Below are 21712 nucleotides of genomic sequence, written 5' to 3'. Positions count from 1 at the left end.
GCCAAACTCATTTGTTTATATATTGTCTGTGACTGGTTTTGTGCTGTAATGGCAGAGCTGAGTAGTTGCTACAGAGATCACATAGCTTTTAAGCCAGAAATATTTACTTTCTGGCTTTTCCCAGAAAAATGTTTGCTGACCTTTGCCTTTGACTACACACTTTAGAAAAGAGGGACTTTGCGATATATAATTTTCTGTACACAATTCCTAATCAAGCTCTGTACTTAAGTACTAAATAAATTCATTTTATAATAATCCCTTTAATAGGATTTTATGACCTAAATGAAATTATATTCTAAAATAAAATAATGTGTAATGATTTGATAAAGCTAGATCAATTAAAATAGTTAGCTAGAAAATCCTGTTGATTTTAAGCCTTGTTGATAAAAAAAAAATGAAAATCTGTAATACCTCTGTTTGATTGGCAGCCTTAATAAATCCTAAATATTAAACAAAGTGCATCTTTTATGATGATTGCACTGATACTCATGTCAAATTGAGCATCAGATCTCATTGTCCAGTAGACATCAATGGAAATAATGTAGAAAGTTAAGCTGAATCTTAGCTCTAACTTAAGATACGATCTACATTTCCTTTTAAAATGGCTTGCTCAGCCCAATGTGTCAGCACAATATTTGAATATTCTAAAACTTAAGTACAGAAAAAAGTTCTCAAATTAAGAGTCTCAAGAGTCAAAGTTTGAAACCACTTTGTTTGGGGGGCCTTTTTCAATAAAGAATTTCAGGACAAAGTACATGTTATTCTGCACGACAGTCTGTTAATTGTTTCCAAGAGAATAATAACAAGCCGTCCTTGAAAGGAATGTCTGGCAATGGAATTAGCTCTAGAGACTTTAAGACAGTATTTGCCAAGAAACAAGGTCAGTCTGATAATATGTCAAACACATCCTTTATTAACCTGAATAAATAAAATATACCTATAAATTATGAAGTGCATGGCGGCTGAGTTGCCTGAGCACTGCTTTTAAATGTTCTCATTAGCATGTCATGTCTGTAATAAGTGACTTTAAATTTTGTATTTTCTCTGACAGGATATTTTAAATTGTATAAAAGCAATACCCTCCTGTTCGCAGGGGAAAGAATGGCTATGCAATTATTTTATAGAATCCTGGTCCAGGTTGAGCTTTACTGACATAATTGATTAAATAATGGATCAGAGTCTTCTATGGAATACATGTCTCTTCCAAAGTGGTTATTGCTATCTATAGCTCATAGCATCTGTAATAGGCCTAATAGCAGTAAATCTGTTTCAGCAGGGTAACCCAAAAGACTTCAGTTAAAGTGATATTTTAAAAGCCAATGACTAGTTATTGTATTTAATTCATGTTAGCAGACCATAAATAGGGGAAATTAATGAAAAATATAACCTTTTCTGCATGCTAAAACTCAGGAACAATGATTTTTCATCTTTCATCGGAAAATAACCAGGTTAGCCCAACATTAAATAAATGTCTCGATTGCACAATGCAATAAATGTGTAACATTTAACAGGTAAATAAGACTGTGTCTAAGACAGTGAGAGAATAAGAGAATTCAAATATAAATATGCACACAGTATACAGCATGGTCTGTCACAATTTACCCACAAAGCCTTACAAACCAGTTTATCTACTTGAGATGCCTGTAACCATCCCCTAGGCAAATACTTTTTGGCTGTATCTAATCTAAATTATCCTGACCTGAGCTGTATCTTTGTGTTTAACCGAGATGTGTGAGGGCACAATTTGAGTCCATAGGAAAATAATCCCACAACTGAGGAACTATGATCGATCCAAAGAATGTGATTTTTGTGCAAGGTTTATGCGGTATTAAATAAGTAAAAGAGCAAAAGTCAACTAATAAGTATGAGACCACTTCCCTTGTCTTTCCTTGTCCCAGTCACTGACCACCACCCCAATCTTCATCCTCCTCAATCGGTACTTCCCTGAAAGTACCCCTCCCCGTCTAACACTATTTCCCAAATTCACTGCACTTTTAGATAGCTCTTCTTTGGATAGCTCATAGTTTAAGATATTGCATGGCTACAAATCTTTGCCTTCAGCAAATGTCCTTGATCCCTTATTCTGTGTTGATGCTGTACTAGATGCCCACTAGTTAAATGAGAAATGAGGATAGCTGTTTTCTACATTACTCCAAAGAGAAAGGATATGCATTTTTCTCATTTTTTAAAATTTTGTTTTGTTTGGTACCTTGGTGAGCACTGCTTATTAGTAAGCACCACTTATTTTTAAAATTTCACTGAAATACTGAAAAAGAATCATGCATTTATCCGTTGTAACTATATGCTAGTTTTCCTTGCCACTTTGAGTTACAGTTAATAGTATTTTAAGGTTAGGGACTAAGTCTTATGCATCTTTGTATCTGCTGGGCCCTTCTCAGAGTACATAGTAGGGACCACATATTTATTGAATGCATACTAAAACATCAAAATTATTGTATTATGATTAAAAATGCATTAACCTGATGTGAGTTACACTGGTTAACCCATGCTGATGTAAAACTCTAATTAATAGTTAAGTTACTGAAAATAGAAGAACTAACTAATTGCTGCCGAATAAAAGAATTGAGATTTGGGCACCTGAGTGGCTCAGTCAGTTGAGCAGTGACTTTGGCACAGGTCATGATCTCATGGTTCACATGTTCGAGCCCGCGTCGGGTTCTGTGCTGAAAGCTCAAAGCCTGGAGCCTGTTTCAGATTCTTTGTCTCCCTCTCTCTCTGCCCCTCCCCACTCGCTCTCTCTCTCTCTCTCTCTCTCTCCCAAAAAATAAATAAACATTAAAAAATTTTTTTTAAAGAATTGAGGTTGGAAATCATTTTAAATACAAAATCCATAGAGAAATAACAAAAGAAATCAGAAGTGAAAGCTTAGGACCTAGGTTTCTATGATCATGGCTCCAAAACTTTTATCTCTAGCCCCTCACCTCTGTGTTTGCAAGCATCCCCATCTACTAGAATTTACAAATCATTACTTACCTTCTCTCCTACCATGAATTTTCACTTATGCCAATGATTCTTACAGATAACAAAGCTAACATTTTAAACATTTCTCTAGTTTTTAAGGTATCAAAAATAAAGATATTTTGTATATGTAAAATATGCAAGATATGTCATAACTATAATTATCTTCTTCACATACTGAGTTAATCAACCATAATTAGTAAAGTTACAGTTAAAAATAGTGTTAGTGCATCTTTCTGGACTTAAAAAAAATAGTAAAGAATTTATGAGAACATTTTTGCTGAACAAAGAAAAGCATTTAATTAAGTAAAATAGGTACTGAAGTTTATTTTTGTATTCAATTTGCCTTTACAAAAAGCAAAATTCTGCCTCTTAGCTTTAATCCTTCTTCACAAAGCAGGTAAATGTCTTGTCAGATTTAACATGATAATTGCAAATTTAATAGGTGAATAAACTTAAGAACCTACAATCAAACCCATAGGGAAAAATAAAACCAAGGCAAAAATTAGATAAAACAGTTTGTAGCAGAAAATATTTTATATAGTTCTTATTTCCCATCTTTTCAGAGCTAAGTCTGAATTTTAATTAATATTTTTTCCAATATCCTGACTCAAGTATTTTATGCTGAAGGAATTATTGAAAGATTTACTAGCAGACTTTTGATGTAGTAATAAATATTTATGATCTCCTGACTGTATTTTTATATTATTCATTGACTAAATCCTTAGATCTCTTGCTTCCATAAGCCAGTAATTATGGATATCAAGTGTAACTTCATGCTTTCTCTGTGTCAGTTTCCTGAGTAGAAGTCAAAATGGAAATGGTTTACAATTACATGCCTTCAGCCATCATTGATTATTGTTTATGTAGAAAAGTTAGCATGTCTGTGTAACTAAAATTGAAAATACAATGTACAAAAAAAAAATAACAACTAAATATCTGCTCCCTGTGTTCTAGACCTAAGGAAACTGATGCTTTACAGTTAGCTAATGAGCTAATTGCCCCTCCCATACTTGGGTCCATTCAAATTATCAACCCTGATTTCAGTTAATTGGAATACATAGTCCTATTCCTAGTAGTTCAGCCTTTTAGGATTTATGAAAGCCAGATTTTCAAAGCTTAAGCATCTCATATACTATTTTTTGTTCTTTTTTTTCCCTGTATTTTTAGATGTTTATGACCTCAAAGTTGTATTCCCAATGGTGCTCTTTTGTAGCTTGGCATTTTGTCCACATTTTGTTTTGATTTACTTCCTTTACCCTTGGGCACCTGGTCAGCCTATTCAGATATAGATAATTCTATCATTTTGATTTCTTCATGTAGGCTACAAGTTGTGCATAAAAACTGGACTGGTATGTCATGGTAAAATATCGCATATGTTTACATTATGCCAAAATAGCTGTTCAATTCAGGCAGTCAAAATGTGAAATTGGGTAAACAAAATTCCAAATGATTAACTTGTAGTCTAAGTCTTAAGAAATGCCAAATAAATCGATGAAATGAATCTTGAAATTTCATGAATTTATATAACCGAGAATGCATATAGTTAGCACACTGTCCTGAAAGTAACCCCAAACATGATAGAGACTGAGGCAGCTCTGATATTTTGCAACTGTGGTACTTAGTTTTGCTAAGCTATGACCACTTCTTCTACAAAACAAAGTTAGCATATTCTCCACCAGGTTATTTCAAGGATTAAATGAGACTAAGTCTCTAAAGTAGTTGGCGGAATTTGGGGCACACGGTTTTATTATTCTTAGCACATAAATAGTAGCTATTGTTATTAGCCAATTTAGTCATTGCTCTGTGACTTCCAACCATGTATATTTTCAGTAGAAAGGATTTAATGGACTATTTTTGCATTATCTAAACCAAAAAAAAAAATCAAGACACTATGTAAAACTTTTACTTTTCGATTGATTAATCTGGGACTATATGGTTATGACTCTTGCATTTTAGTCTGGTTTGCAAGAACTTGAAATATAAAATGCTGATAGTATAATTATAAAATTATTACTAGATTTGGGTTTAGAAAGCAAGAAATTTTCATTGTTTTGTCTTTATTGTTAATTATATTTGGCTGGAATACAAAATGTACTGTAACCCTTCAGTGAGCGATGAGCGATGTAACATAGACACGTGGATCTATTCATGTAGATATATGTTCAGTGGGAGTGATAGAAGGAGGGACAGTTTAAAATCTTCCAGGATGATTCTCCACTAACTTATTCCAATCAGTTTTAGTATGGTATAATAATTGTAACATTGGGAACAGCAGGGGATTATATTGTTTTTCTCTGTGCATTTGTCTGCTGCATCTGAGAATAGAATAATCTCCATTATCTGCAGGGAAATTGCTGCATATTTCCCTGAAACTCCTAGACTAGTGACATTATTCATCCCCAAAACAATCTGTGTACAATGTATGGCGTAGAGGGTGTCGTGGGAAGGTACATACCCTTATGGAGGAAGTCTTGGATGTCTGATATTATAAAAGACCATATTGATTTCCCTTTCTCTTCTCCTAAATCAAAGAGATAGTAACCATCTTTCTCTGGATTCCAAAATTTTAGTGTAGCCAAGAGAAAAATGTTTCTTCCCCTTTTCCATGTGTTTGAGGGTTTTCAATTGACAATCTTTAGTGTATATGGCCCGATGAGCAGACTGACTTTTTGATACTTGTATAAAATATTGCTCTTTCAGAAACTGAAATTGGAAATAAAAGTGTCCAAGTTTGAACGATCAGAGTCTGTCAGTGAAGATTCACATCTGCCAAGTCTGTTTTCTTCTTAACAAGTTAGAAGGCTCTCTCACCAAGCCTTGGACCCGTGTGTATGCAATATACAGTCACATTTTTAGCATGGCACATTTGTTCTTTCTGCCAGCCATTTTATGAAGCTCGGCAACTTAATGCTGCACCAGTTCAGAAGTCCATATGGGAGGAATATTCTGGCAGCCCTCGTTTCAGCAAGGCAGCAGGGGCTCTGCAGTTTTTCACGTGAAGGGAGTGAAGGAGTAGATCAACATAATCTAATGTTACAGTATCAGTTAGGGATTGTTGATGGGCTTGCAGTGGAAGCACCAGTCAGAGCACTTTCCAGAAATACCATACAGGGTGATAAAGATCTAGGGGTGAGAGTTCCTTGGCCGAGCAGCCCCAAAATTGACATCCTCTGTCTTCAGTCTGGATGCTCAAGACAGTACCCAGCTCACACAGGAACAGATAGTCTTTTTTTTTTTTCCAAAAGTAATTCAAGGGAACAAGTTTGCAAAATGTTCTCTGGCATCTTGAAATAGTTATTCCCCCCTATTCTAGTACCAATTTCACAGCATCAAAAACTAAATTCTACTTTCCGCCAACTAAAAAAACACTGCTTCTACCTTTTTTAAAAGTGCATGTTGGTAGCAAACACTTAGAAACCGTTGGGCAGGAGGCAGTGGTCTGAATGAAATGGATCCACTGGTCCTTTTCATCTCTCCTTGCTGTTCATTTTTCTTGCTCAGTCAGAATGGCTTGCAATCCACAATCGTGGGTTGAGTAAACTGTTGGAAAACAGGTCCACACACAGTTCCCGGCTCCCCCCCAGCCAGCTGTCCCCCATCAGTTCAGGGGAAGATTTACAGCCATTTGATATTGTGTTGGAGTAAGTTCAGAAGGTAGTGATGATCATGCCATGTTGGCCCCTAGGAGCCACTTATGTGAAAAAGAACCATACTCTTTGAGGTCTACGGTTAACGCTATTTGAAAGTAAGCATGCGAGTTGCTTGCCATTCATATAAAATTGCTCTTCTTTTCAAGGTACTTCTGTAGTTTGAGTTTTCATGGAGGGTTGTGTGTTGATTGAGCATATTTCTTTGATGCCTCTGCCCTCATCTGTACCTATAACACACAGGAGAGGACAAGAAAACTTCATTTTTATCTTGCTTTCATAAACTTTCATCTTGCCAAGGTTTTAATATAGATTTTTAAATTCTTTTATTTTCATTTTCTTCCAGTGAAATCGTAAGTTCCCTTTCGATGCAAGAACCAATTTTCATTTTACAGGATTCCTCTGATAACATGTTGGTCTTTTTTGTGTTTGTTTAAAATTCATTACATTGTTTTAGAGAAATGACAGATTCATTGACCATTTCATGTTACCGAATTAAAGTGAGAAAGCTATTTAGAAAGCCTCTGCTCTTTGGAGCTTTGCAAAAACCAGTCTTTTGTGCTTTCTTTTTGTGCCTTTACTTATAGTTTTAATCTGAAGAGTTGTTTCATCTTTGCCAAATCAGCAAATAATCAATGCTTTTAAATTTCTCTTTTCTTTCTCCTCTCCAACAAAGTAAAATGCAAGTATTTAAATAGATCTTACCACACAATGCCAAACACAAAGGAAATGTAAATAGCTCGCTGGACTAATTCACATCTGCCAGGGAATAATTGTTGGATGTGTGCTGATTAGGCATAATTTTTTTTCAACCAAGCTTTTAATTAGGCATCTGCACCGGGTCACACAGATGACATTATAAAATGTGGATTAAGAAGTATTTCATTCTTTTGAGAAATAAGTGGCCATGCCAACATCTTGGTATCCTTCTGCCTATAGTTAGAGTGTTGGAATCACTGGCTGCTGTTGGAACCTTGGGGTAGGCCCCCAGAAGCTTGTCATTTACCTGTTTAATGGTGCCACAGAAGTTTCCCAGTGCCTTATGGGAGGGCAGTAGGAGAGCTTTTCATATTCTCACAAGATGTAGATAATCCCCAAGCTGCACCTTAGACATGATGCTTTCTGACTTTTACATTTAACATGAACAGAAACTAGACTACAGAAAGTGAAACTGCTCCAGCACCTGGGTAGCTCAGTAGGTTAAGTGACAGACTTCAGCTCAGGTCATGATCTTGTGGTTTCTGAGTTTGAGCTTCACATCGGGCTCTGTGCTGACAGTTCAGAGCCTGGAGCCTGCTTCAGATTCTTTGTCTCCCTCTCTCTGTGCCCATCCTCCCCCAACCCTGCCCCCTTCCTCCCCCGCCCCTTCCGGGCTCACACTCTGTCTCTCTCTCTCTCAAGAATAAGTAAACCTTAAAAAAAAGGAAAGAAAAGAAAGTGAAACTGCTTGCTCAAGATCACACAGCTATTGAAATAATTTCTAGTAGAGCTTATGTTTCACGATGGTTACTGAGTTTGGGGAGTTTCAGTGCCCTATCACCCCTCGGCCTCAGCATCCTCAAAGCCTTCTTCCAGGCAGCTTGTTTTGAAGGGACCACAGGAAGCTGACTGAGCGATTGCGATAGATTCCCCTGTTTGCAATTATTTGCTTCACCGCTTTCCTCCACTAACTTAACTAATTAAAAGAATATTGCAGTTCATTTCTCAATTTTCATATTCAGGAATTAAAGATATTTTACCCAGTGTTCCTACTGATATGATTTGAGGTACACAAAAGAATGCCTGAGTCAACACTTGTCCCGCATGATTTGAAATTCTTAACATTTGTGTAGAAGTCTTGAATTCAGTGTTTAAATCTCACCTAATTATTAGTGTGACTTTAGAGAAGTTATGTAACATCTCAGCTCAGTTTTCATACGTATAAAGAAAGTATAGGTCACAATGCCTATTTTATACAGATTATGTAAGAATTGGGTAAGGTGGGGTTTGTAAGTGCCAGATAAATATTATATGTATTAAAATGGTAGTCACTATGGTCAGAGAAATTCGTGGTGCTGTTAATGTGGTTAAAATGGATTGAAGAACTAAGCTGTCAGGAGGAATGCCACACAGGGAGAAGTAATTAACAGCCAACACAATAGGAGGTGGCCAGAAAGATGGTCAAAAAGGTGAAGCTGTCCTCAAAGGGTGATTAGGAATTTGTTAGTGGGGACAAAGCATGGAGAGAAGCAGGAGGCTGGAAAGAACAGAGGATGTATAGGGGCATGGCTGTGAGCTTGGGCAAGTGAAACACAGTGTAGGTTGGGAAGAGGCAGGAGATGGTGAAAACGTATAAGATCCTAATATGCTATGCTACAGAATTCGGACTCTATTGTCTTCCTGTGAACAGGCACTGAAGGACGTGAAACAGAAAAAACATCAGAGAATAAAGTATAGAGGAGGAGCTGAGCTTTGCAGCCACTGACACTAATGTCCTTGACCTGCAGAATAGTCACACTCTCTTGGTTCCTGAGCCAATACTGACCAGAAGGGGAGTTAATTAGGAATCCCCTGTACTCCTAGAAATCTGTACGGGGTAGGATTAGGGAACTCCGTAATCCCACAGGTTCACTGAATTATGCCATATGCTAGGCTTCCCTCTCCTCCTTCTCTTGTCTTTCCTGCTGACATCAGGAAGACCAGCTAAGAGACTGTTGCAGAAGTTCATACAAGAGATGGTAAGCCCTGACCTCAGGTGGTGGAAGTAGGAAAACAAAGAAAGGAACCAACTGCAGACTTAGCTAAGAGGGAGATCCAGACCCTGTGTCTTAGAATTCCAGAATGAAGAAAATACCTTAGAGATCATCTGGTTCGGTCTCCCCTTTATTAGCATCGTGCCTGAGTCAGTAGTCGTTGAGTATAGTAAATATTTGCTGAACAAATTAATGAATAAATGAGGGCTAAGACCCAGAAATGTGCTGACACCACTAATTATTAACATCACTGGCATAAGAACATAAATCTCCTGATTCCTAAGTCAGTGCTCTCTCCATATGCCACACTTGGTTTTATAATGTAAAACATAAATACATACATACATACATACATACATACATTCATACATTCATTATTGGAGCCTTATGTTAGTGCTATAGCTGAATTCACCTCATTTTCATTCACAATGTGATTTAAAATGTAGCATATCAGATTTAATAAACTATCCTTTTCTGATGAAGGCATTTTGTACTGACTCTCATACCTTCATAACCTAAATATTTGTGTTTTGCATTTCTGCATAATGGGAGGATTCCTGCAGTAATGCTATCTACAAGACAGATGTTTAAAGTCAATAGAAGCATGGAAGGTTCAGAATTTCCAAGGTGGGATCTCCTCCAATTAATGGCTATTTTTATAACTATCACTCTAAAGAGACCATTTGGGAATTTTAGAAACTGCTTTAAATTATTCCAAGAGAATGGTGTTGTCTGCCTTATGACAACAGAAATCTGGGAAATAGTCTTTATTTTAAGCAAAAAAAAAAAAAAAAAAGAGAGAGAGAGATTTAGGTATAAAGAAAAACTTTGGGGCAATAAGAGACATAGAACCCTATAACAGATTCATCAAGGAACCTGGGAAAATAAGACAAAGGCCCATTTATTTCCTTGGGTATTTCTCTCTAGATGTTTCTCACTTTGTGACATTACTAAGACTATGCCAAGACTGACACATGTGGATGTTGTAAGTTGCACCTACCACCTCACCTCTCACCACTGCCACACAGTTCAGACTATCTGATCCCTACACCCACAGCACATTGTATTTATATTCCAGAAAAGAATGAGGAATCCAAGGATACTTTATGAGTCACTGGTCTTCCTTGCTGGGAAATGGTGTATTCAGTCACATGGATGAACATATCTGTCCTCTCAAATGTCTGCAAAAAAACTATCAAATACTTTAATAAAATTCAGCAGGTTCTTTTTAAAATTTTTTAACGTTTATTTATTTTTGAGAGAGAGAGAGAGAGAGAGAGAGAGAGAGCATGAGCAGGGGAAGGGCAGAGAGAGAGGGAGACACAGAATCCGAAGCAGGCTCCAGGCTCTGAGCTGTCAGCACAGAGCCCAATGAGGGACTGGAACTCACGGACCGCGAGATCATGACCTGAGCAAAGTCGGATGCCCAGCCGACTAAGCCACCCAGTCCCCCCTCAGCAGGTTCCTTTTAAAGATTCGAACTATTGTATTGTATTATTCTCATCCTTAAGATGTTTTTATTTTCCACTCGTTATCAGTTATTTGTTTAAAAGTTTAACATACATATTTATATATGTAACATCATAATAGTTCTGTACCATTTATAGGACATTTTCACAGACATCTCTTTTCTGTAGGGTAGGGTAGAACAGCTGTCATTATCTCCATTTCATAGATGAGGAAACAGATGTTGAATGACTTGCTCAAAGAGTGACCCAAGGAGACCCAGCTTCAATTCTGTTTGCCCATCTGACATACTACAATGCTTCATTTGGGAGAATAAACAATATCAAGGGCCAGTATTTACAATTTAATTGAAGTGTTGAGTATCACACCCTCAAAAGTACATTTCAGAATATATTATGTTTTGGAGGGTTGTAGAATAGAATGAAAATGAATTTCAATATTATAATAAAATTTCCTATTACAGTAAAATTATATATTTTTATTATAAAAAACACAAACACACAAGATTCAGAAAAGGAAGGCCAGTTAAATCTTATTAGCTGGAGAGGAACCTCAAAAAAATAATAAGTTTTCAATACAGAATTCATGTAATTGGTGGGATGGGAGTAGTGGGTGAGAATTGTCTTTCAGCAAAAATTTAGATGACTTAGGAAAAACAGAAGTTAGAAACAATGAAGGCTGCAAAGTTAGCAAATAAACCTACTCCAGTTTTCCTCTGACTAAACCTTTCTATCCTTTATTCAATAGGAATTTATCCTAAATACCTAAAGAGTTCTCAACATAGTGATATTACTGTATTTATTTTCTGGGGGGAAACTTAGAACAGGTAGAAAACTCCCACAGAAGAATAAAGTCAAGAGATGAAATTGTAACATGAGATAGTAACATGAGATAGTAACAATCGGAGCAAAATAATGAAAGATATTTTTGAAGAGGTGAGGAAGGAATGAATCAGATGAGATGGAGTTACACACAGAAAGGAAGTGCCCCTGAGGGTAGAGGAATAGCAGACTTCAACTAAAAGGCATGGAGCAAGTTGTAGATTGTAGGCAGCAAAGACACCAGCATCACAGAATGGAAGTTTATAGGGTAGTGAAAACAAAAATAAATTGGAAAGCCTACTGGTAAAGAGTGTTAACCAACACGTTTAAAGATTGAGTATTTTGAACTTCCATGACTACAGGATGTGAATGGAATGTGAAGTAAGTTAGTCTAGTCTGGTCCAAGATGGTGGTTAAGGAAGGTAGACAGCAGGTGGTAAGTGACAGAGGCTAAAAAGGAAGTTTCGGCATACTACAGTGACTCAACGAATGTGGGAGCAGAAGAAAGAGGTACAAAAATAATTCCATTTTAAGAAATGCTCTATGAAAAGTGCCCTATTTTATCCAAAATGATGAAGAACCCAAGAGATATCCAATATTGTATTTTGGTTTCCATGACTAAGAGAGAGACCAGTTATCTTGGAACACATTCTTATACAGGCCAGCAATTTTAAACTTCTGCTTCATCAGCCTGAGTCTCCTTCACTTGTACTTTGAAATCTCATAACTGAGAATCAGGTCTTTATGAGACCAGCCCTATTTGGGACACCAAACTCATCAGTCACATCAAATTTGACCCATAGGCCCCAGGTCAGTAGCCCTAAGACATCTGGCCTCAATAGGGCCTAAAGTAAATGGCCATATAAGAAACAATGTAACATTGCAGGCAACATGGCAATGAAAATGCATGCTTGGCTGCCAAAAGAAATGCATCATTTTATTTTTGTGAAGAACCTTTTTTTGGTAAAATTAAAAGTGTTTTCACAAGGGTGATCTCATTCTCACAGTAGCCATGGCAAAAAGGAAATGGAGGAGATATTTTGATTCCCATTTTATAAAAGAATGAATTGAGAGAGGGAGAAATCAAGTGACTCTTTTCCAATTCTCCCTCTTAAATAGGCCAACGGGGCTTGAGCTAGAGCCAATTTTCCTAATGACGTCTCTTTCTGTGCTCTGAAGCCCAGTCTATCCCAGGATTTGGCATGGCACCATCGGATGGCATATACCAGGTGGCTCATATTTTTATTTCACAACATGTAAATGACATTCATACAGCAAGTCTATAAATATCCTACCCAATTAGTTCTATCTGAACAGGCAAATGTTTGCTTACAAATCCATCTACAACAATTTTGGCATGACACAATGTCTAGGCATCTATATACATTTTTTAAAGTGAGCAGCTGAGTACTGTCAAGTTGTTAGTTTTATCCTGTGATAACTGACCTCTCATCTTTTACATTCAGAAAGCTTCTGTGTAGCTCCGTAAAGATATCACTTTATCACTGCTTGCTTGATGACTTGAAAAATTGCTCTGAGCGGAAAAGATCCATAAATTTTAAAAGGCAGTCTTACCGAGAACCACAAATAGTTCTTATTCTACTTCTAAATAGCAAGATCACATTAAAACTCAAAAATAGATAACATTAATCACTATAATTCAAATAACTACTCTCTAGACCTGGCAGGGAACCGTCAGAGCTTAGTTCTTTCCTCCTATGAATTTCTGGCACAGCATGCTGGGGGGCTGGGGAGTTGTTAACAGTGATTAAAGTTAGGGAAAGCCTTAGAGGCATTTGTTACCTTCCTACCTTTGATCTGCCTACTCAGAAACTCATACTCAGTCTTGATTATGACTATGGTGGGAATATCTTGGTGGGACTGTCCTGATTTTAGAGAAGGATATAACCAAGGACAGATAATAATTACTGGAATGGCAATCATCCTTTGCATAACAACTTACAAACCCTGTCACCTGCATGATCTCATTTGTTATTTCCCACAGAACAAGAAGTTGCTATTACTATTGTTCCTCATTACTTGTGAAGAATCTGAGTCACAGAGGATTTAAGTTAGTTTTGAAAGTCACACAGCTAATTTTAAGTGAGGGAGCTGGAAATCAGACCAAAGTCTTCTGACACCCTATCCCATATAATGTCAGCTATACCGTGCAGCCCCCCAAACCTACCAAAAACACTGGATCCAGAATGGAGATGGGCAGAAGAGCGGTCAATGTGTTAAAACAAACAAACAAAAAAATGTAAAAGACTAACCAAATAGGAAAAAAATGAGGAAATGATATGTACTAAAGAGGAAACCCAAATGGCCAATAAACATGTAAAAAATGCTCACCCTTACTAGCAGTCTGGGAAATGCAAATTAAAACCATGATCACACCCATTAGATCAATGAAAGTTAAGCCTGAGAATGCCAAGTATTGTGTCAGATAGGGAGCAGTGAAAATTTTGATATACTAAAAATGGGAGTGTACAGCTATTTGACCTATTTTGCGAGCCATTTGCCATTGTGTAACAAAGTTGAGAGAGAGCATGTGGTCTACGCCCAGCAATTCTGTGGCAAGGTCCATATCTCAGAAAAACTCTATATTCACAAGGGCCATGGAAAGAGATTATTAGCAGAATAACCTTAAATAGCCAAAAATTCACAAAGACCCCAGCATCCATTAACAGAAAAATGGATAAATGTTAATAAAAGAGTGATATAGCCATCCAATCCTCTATTGCAACGAAGACTAATGAACTAGAGGTAAAGGTATTAAATAGATAAACATCAGAAATACATTTGGAAGGAAATTATAGAAGATTAATATGTATTCCATTTCCAATGATTTTTAGAATGTGAAAAGCCATATTTGGGGGTATATTATTATTTAGAGATTAAATATTATTAAGGAATATTATTTACAGGTACCTGGATATGTCATAAAAGCATAAAGTACCTGTGAATAAAGCAGGACAATGACTACCTTTGGAAAGGGCAAGAAGTGAATACAAGTGGGAGGGGGGTGCTACCTGGAGGGTCATAACTAATATATGCAGTGCTGTCTTCATTAAGTTGGATGGTGGTACACAGGTAGTTATTATTCTTTCAACCTTCTAATGTGTAAAATAGATTATCAAAACTTAAAAATCGAAGAGGCAGGAAAGAGAAGAAAAAAAGTTTGTCTGGGTTAGACACCTCTCTGGGACTCTGGGATGACCAGGCCAGTTGAAAATGATGTCACAGGGTCCCCGGCCACCCTGGTCAAATGAGGAGTCATAGCAGCAGGGGGAGGATGATCATCCCAACTCAGCCCTATATCGTGCTCCAAAATCCCAGCCATTACCAACACCCTTTCTGATAGACATAATTTGAAGAGTGAAGTTCCATCTCACCAGTCACAGAGTCTGTGACATTTTCTAGAATCACACCTAACCTGGATATCCAGAAAATGGCTTTTCTGTCTTTATATCTTTAGCACCTTCACACAGTTCTCTAGCATTCGGGAAGAGGGAGTGTTAACTGAGTCTATGTTGCTGATAGTATTTTACTCAAGAATGTTTTATTCATAGAATTATTTATTTGAGAATGCATATAGTGGAGTAATTTCATATCAGATACTAAAAAAATCTAGAAAAGTATTTAACTCTGAAAACTCAACTCTGTGTTTTTCATTTTTGATGTTTGCAATTTTGATGGGCAAGAATATCTCAGAATGAAATCCTTAGCCATTTACACTATCCCTTTCAGAATTATCCTGATAAATTAATGTCTGCTGAGTTACTCATTTGACAGTCCATGAAAACATGTCTTTTTATTCCTCATATACTCCTCAGCATAGTCAGGCATAATCTCAGTTTGCAAGTTCAATTCTCAAATATTATGGTTTTTAAGGATAAAAATATCAATCCATAATAGAACAGTTGTCTAAATATAAAACTGTTATTCATACATAATTGAAAATTTAAACAATTATCTCAAACAAGCATGTTTTTCTGCATTTTAAGGAGGAAATATTGTTTTCCAGAGTTATTCATTATAGTGAATAGTGAGTTCATTATAATGAATAATTAACATTTAGGGCATTTGAATTTCATAAAGTTAACTTCTAACCAGTGGACTTTTGTAACTCTATTATAGTTCACTGGGGAGAGAGGACAAATGCCTTTTTAAAAATGATCTACAGAAATATAATTAATCTAACATCAAAGGATGAGCCTGTGGCAGCCTCCTGTTTGAAAGCCAGGGTCCCCAATCCCCTCCATCCTTTTTTAGCAACAGTAATATTAATAGTGGTCCACATTTTTGGGCACTCACCATGTGTCAGGCACTATGCCAAGCACTTTTCCTGCATTATCTTATATTCTCCTCACAACAACTTTACAAATGCGGAACTGTGGTTCAAAGCAGGCAAGTCCCTTGCCCAGTATCACATATCAGCTAAGTAGCTAGAGCCAGGATACGGACCCAGATCCCTGGTCCCAAAACCTGTGTTCTTGACCTTGCTTGTATACATGGGACCTTTGTAATTACATCTTGCTGTAGATGGAGAAAGTAAGTGGGCAAAATATTTTTCTCTTTCATAAAAAGGAAAAATAGTTGACTGAGACAAGTTATATGTCTCTCTCTATCTCTATCTCTATCTCTGTCTCTGTCTCTGTCTCTATCTCTATATATACTGGGGCTTTCTTTTTCATCCAAAACTTATGACTACCACTTCTCAGTAGTTTGAAAATTCTATTAACTGAATTGCACTGAAGATGGAAATGATGATGAAAAAGAAGCACAGAATGTGTGCTTCCTCAAGGCACAAATTCATCTAAACTTTTCTTCCTGAGCCTTTCTTTCTGAATACAAAGCTGTTTCTGAACTCCAAGAATAACCAAATAGGATTTTTTTTCGTCATTTGATCATTGTATTTGTTGGCAGACCTGTTGTAACCTTGAGTCACCTACGGTGAATTTAAATATTATTCTAATTGATTTTCTCACTGCTTACTGAGAAACACAGTGCCTCTTTTACTAGTCTCATAAATAATTCCATTTCTCTATGTCAACTTTAATTGAACTTACCTCATGTTGTCAATCTCTTTCTTTTTTCCTTGCAGGTGATGTCATTGTCTATATTAATGAAGTTTGTGTCCTTGGACACACTCATGCAGATGTAGTCAAACTTTTCCAGTCTGTTCCTATCGGTCAAAGTGTCAACCTGGTGTTGTGTCGTGGCTACCCTTTGCCCTTTGATCCTGAAGATCCTGCTAACAGCATGGTGCCACCCCTTGCAATAATGGAGAGGCCACCTCCAGTGATGGTCAATGGAAGACATAACTATGAAACATATTTGGAATACATTTCTCGGACCTCACAGTCAGTTCCAGATATAACAGATCGGCCACCTCATTCTTTGCACTCAATGCCAGCGGATGGTCAACTAGATGGCACGTATCCACCACCCGTCCATGATGACAATGTGTCTATGGCTTCATCTGGGGCCACCCAAGCTGAACTTATGACCTTAACCATTGTGAAAGGTGCCCAGGGCTTTGGCTTCACTATTGCCGATAGTCCTACAGGACAGCGGGTGAAACAAATACTTGACATTCAGGGATGCCCTGGCCTGTGTGAAGGCGACCTCATTGTTGAGATCAACCAGCAGAATGTACAGAACCTGAGCCATACAGAAGTAGTGGATATACTTAAGGACTGTCCCATTGGAAGCGAGACTTCTTTGATTATCCATCGAGGAGGTAAGATAACACTGGCTAATCAATAAAATATGCAGGTAAAATAGTAAGACCTTTACAATAATATCATAAAAGTGGAAGTTTCTCTGGAGCTGAATGAGAACACACTCTAAGAGAGTAAAAGAGAAAAGAGTCCAGGAAGCTATGGTTTTTTTTTTTAATTTTTAGAATATATATTCTCCTATTTTACATTAAACACAATAAACGTAGTGCTTGCAGTCTTACAAATCTACCTTAATATGAATTTGGAGGGTAAAGATTGAATCCCCAAATATAAGTGGGCTGTATTCCAAAAGTTCATTAATGTACCGATTGTAGAAATCTCAGGCTGGGTTTCCATTGACTTAATTAAGAAATCTGAGTCTTCCAACCAAACCAATATTCTGTATTGTGCGTAGGATTCTAGGCTAGCTAGTTCAACCCTTTCCAAGTTCAAGTATAGTCTTGATAATCCCCATAAGAACCATTGGAAACTGATTGTTGCAGAAAAATCTTTTTAGAGTTGTGAATTGGGATGCATAGGACACTTCTTTCACTACCACATGGATAATTACTCATGGTGCCCTCCATGACCTGGGAAGAAAGTTATGGAACAGGGTTAGGGCTGGAGTTCTGGGCTGGGTGTTCTAGGTGAAGTATGAACATCGGAGCAGTGAGGAGCATGGTAGGATCTCTGAGCCCTGGGTGTTTCTTCTTTTCTACCTTCTGGAGGAGAGAATGGGGCCACGCAGAAGGCCCCTCCTTCATTTCTGTGCTACTTTGCTCTTAATTATCAAACTAGGGAGAGAAAGAAGGGAGGGGCTACAGATAGGGAGGATTCTTGAAAATAGAGTATAAAAGAAAAGTCTCAGGCTAAGTCCCGGTTTTCCACTTACCAGTTCTGGGATTTAGGATACTTAATGTCCAAGAGCCTCAGAAGGCTCATCTGTTATATTGTGATGAAAATAACAATGGTGGTCCTGCTCTTCATGTCGAATGACCCACAATAGGTGTTCATGAAATGTCTGTTGAGTGTAAGTGAGCTTTGAAGCTACAGCAAGGGTGGGTCAGAAGGGGCAGTACTGCAAGGAACTCATGCGTGAAGAACACATGTGTGGCAAACATATGTGATTGTCTATTCAGAGCACTAAAAACAGCATGAAAGCCCTGTCGGTTTGAAATGCAAATGAAAGCAGTCAAAGCTTGAAAAGAAGCACCTTTTATGATTTATTTGGCCCTCTCTGCAGGTGTTTCCACTTCAAGGAAATATTTACATTATTGATTCCTTGTGTGAAAATGGGCATCAAATACTAAGCATTTTTGAGCGACGGTATGCAAAGTATTATGTTCCTATATTAAAAAGGGGAAATTATGGTAGCAGAAGTCTTAAATTTGACCTTCCTAAGGCATTGTTACAAAATAGCACTTGAATCTTGATAACTAAATATTGACAGTGTATTTTCATTTCTACCACTGCTTGTGTAAGATTATAACCAATATTCTTAATTAAATAGCCGTATCTTCATAGAGTGCAATTGAAAAGCAAATCTTTGTAACAGGTTCTTGATATTAAAAGGTATACTGAAAATCACTGTGCACTATATCCAGCATATGATTTATAGAAACAAGTTTGTGTACAAATCATTAAGTACTGACTTTTTTAAAGGCTTGGCATAGCAGGAGGAAGTATTTTGAAATCATCTATGTATGTATAAATGCCCGCTCCCTGCTAGACAACCCTATTCTTGCCCTTTCTTTCCCCCTATTTTCTTCACCTCTCATTTAGTCCTCCAGCATGTTACATTCTCTTTGCATTTTGTTTGTGTTTGGGGGTGAGGAATTTTTTTTTATTTTGTGGCCCCTACAATCACCTATGGAATGCAGTACCCAGGGATGCTTAAAGTATTTCTAGTCAGAAACCTCTCGTGTTTCCCCAAATTCCCACAATTTGCACTCAGCTGTCTGAAATTATTAGGAACTAACACCATGTTTTGTGATGAAATTGGCTTTATCTTATTATAGGCTACTCATAAGTGCTTATAGCCTCATTCAGATAAGTATAGACCTTAAAGAGCAAATTTGCATGCCTGTGTCCTTAGATCAGAACTGTGGTTGTTTTAATAATTTACTAGGATTTTTAGTTTCTAAAGCAATAATATACATGGTGTAATTTTTTTTTAACGGTGTTGGAGGGTATACAATGAAAAGTAATTCTCTTTCCTGTGCCAGACTGTCAGTTCTTTTCTCAGAGGCAAACATGTTTTTTGAATAGAAACTTTCAGAAATTTTGTATACATAACTAGCATATCCATGAATATCTGTAGTAGGTTTAATATAAATGTCTTGCTCTAAATATCTTGGCTATTAGGGTATAATTCATTTTTAACACACACCATTGTTGTATAATTCATATAACATAAAATTCACCCACTTTAAGTGCTAAAATGATACGTTGTGTAACAATCACTGTAATCCTTAGAATATACATCATCTCAAGCTCCCTCAGCCCCAGAAAATCACTAACTAATAAGCCTTCTGGATAGTTTTGCTTTTCTGTAAATTTTTTATAAATGTAGTCTCTTACACAACATAATGCTGCTGTGGTTTACCCACACTGGTGCATGGGTAAGTAGTTTGTTTGTTTTTATCACTGAACAGTATTCCATTGTATGGATCTATCATTTTTAAAATCCATTCACAAGTGGATGAACATAAAGAGTTGTTTTCAGTTTTCAACACTTATAATGTTGTTGTGAACATTTATTTTTTAATGTTTATTTATTCTGGGGGGTGCGGTGCAGAGGGAGAGAAGGAGAGAAGGAGAGAAAGAATCCCAAGCAGGTTCTGTGCTGTCAGTGCAGAGCCCAACATGGTGCTCAAACTCACTAATTGTGAGATCATGACCTGAGCTGAAACCAAGAATCAGACGCTTAGTTGACTGAGCCATTCAGGTGTTCTGCTGTTAACATTTAGATAAAAGCGTTTGTGTGTGCATATACTCTCATTTTTCTTGAGTAGATACCTAAGAGTGATACTGCTATCACTAGTTATATGACAAGTATATATTTAAATTGTTAAGAAATTGCCAGAATGTTTTCCAAAATGACTATACCATTTTACATTCCCACTAGCAATTTATGAGGTTTCCAGTTTCTACCCATTGTTGCCCTTAGTTGGTATAGTCAATCTTTTTGATTATAGTCATTCTAGTGTCTGTATAATGATACCTTTCTTGTGATTTTAATTTACATTTCTCTGATCTTTTTATGTGTTTACCATGTTTTCATGTGTTTATTAGTATTCATATATCTTCTTTGAAGGCATGACTACTCAATAGTTTGTCCATCTGAATATTTGCTGGGCTATTTATCTTCTTATTAAGTTGTAGAAGTTATGATTACAAGTCTTTCATAAGATATATCGTTTGCAAATATTTTCTCCCAGTCTGTGGCCTGTCCTTTCACTTTCTTGATGGTTCCTTCTGATGCACAAAAGTTTTAAATTTTGATGAAGTCCAATTTATCAGCGTTTTCTTATGTGTATTATTATTTTGGTGTTATATCTATGTAATCTCTGCCTGACCTGAGGTCACAAACTTTTTCCTGCTTCCTTTAAAAGATATAGTTTCAGCTCTTACATTTAGATCACTTTAAGATCACATATGTGCACAGTGTGAGGTAAGGGTCTAAATGCATTTTGTTGTATATGTATATTGTATTGTCCTAGAACCATTTGTTGAAAAAAAAAAAACTACCCATTCCTCTTGGATTGCTTTGGCACCTTAATAAAATATGAACTAGCAGGAATGTGAGGTTTTATTTCTAGACTCCATTCTCTGTATGTTTACCCATATGGTTATGCCATACTTTTTAGATTACTTTAGCTTTATATTAAGTCTTGAAATCAGGTAGTGTGAATCCTTTAACTTTTTATTCCCTTTTCACAGTAATTTTGGCTATTCTAGATTCTTTCCATTTTCATATAAATTTTTTTTTCAATATATGAAATTTATTGTCAAATTGGTTTCCATACAACATTCCATTTTCATATAAATTTTATGATTTTCCTTTTTATTTTTCTTTAATAAAAGACCTGTTGAGATTTTGGTGTTACACCAAATACGTAGAACAATTTGTGAAGAATTGCCAACCTAATACTGAATCTCTCAATTCATAAGTATGGTTTATCTCTTCATTTATTTGAATCCCATTTAATTTCTCAGCAATGGTTTGTAGTTTTCAATATACAGATCTTATACTTCTTCTGTTAAACTTATTCCTAGCTATTTTATTCTTTTTGCCATTATTGTGACTGGAATTGTTTTCTTAATGTCATTTTCAG

The 21712-nt window shown here is 36.6% G+C and overlaps 1 protein-coding gene and 1 long non-coding RNA gene across 13 annotated transcripts in view; one reads left to right on the top strand and one right to left on the bottom strand.

Moving 5' to 3' along the window:
* MAGI2 (membrane associated guanylate kinase, WW and PDZ domain containing 2) overlaps positions 1-21712 on the top strand; it is a 1363649-nt gene that overhangs the window by 1103251 nt on the left and 238686 nt on the right. For all 11 annotated transcript variants that reach the window (XM_045053218.1, XM_045053217.1, XM_045053215.1 and 8 more), the window contains one exon: positions 16757-17395. In XM_045053218.1, the coding sequence (XP_044909153.1) occupies positions 16757-17395 (639 nt within the window). The remainder of the gene's footprint in view (positions 1-16756; positions 17396-21712) is intronic.
* LOC109497441 lies at positions 3282-18430 on the bottom strand. 2 transcript variants are annotated; one of them, XR_002153638.3, is made up of 2 exons: positions 18268-18430; positions 3282-6859 (listed from the first exon to the last, which is right to left on the bottom strand). It is a non-coding gene; the product is annotated as an uncharacterized LOC109497441 (long non-coding RNA). The 2 variants fall into 2 exon arrangements; XR_006594841.1 differs by lacking the exon at positions 18268-18430 and adding an exon at positions 16722-16835.

This window comes from Felis catus, chromosome A2 (assembly GCF_018350175.1).
Source record: "Felis catus isolate Fca126 chromosome A2, F.catus_Fca126_mat1.0, whole genome shotgun sequence".
NCBI classification, from domain to species: domain Eukaryota; kingdom Metazoa; phylum Chordata; class Mammalia; order Carnivora; family Felidae; genus Felis; species Felis catus.
The sequence above is the reverse complement of the archived record's forward strand: the minus strand, read 5'-3'. Positions and strand labels throughout refer to the sequence as shown.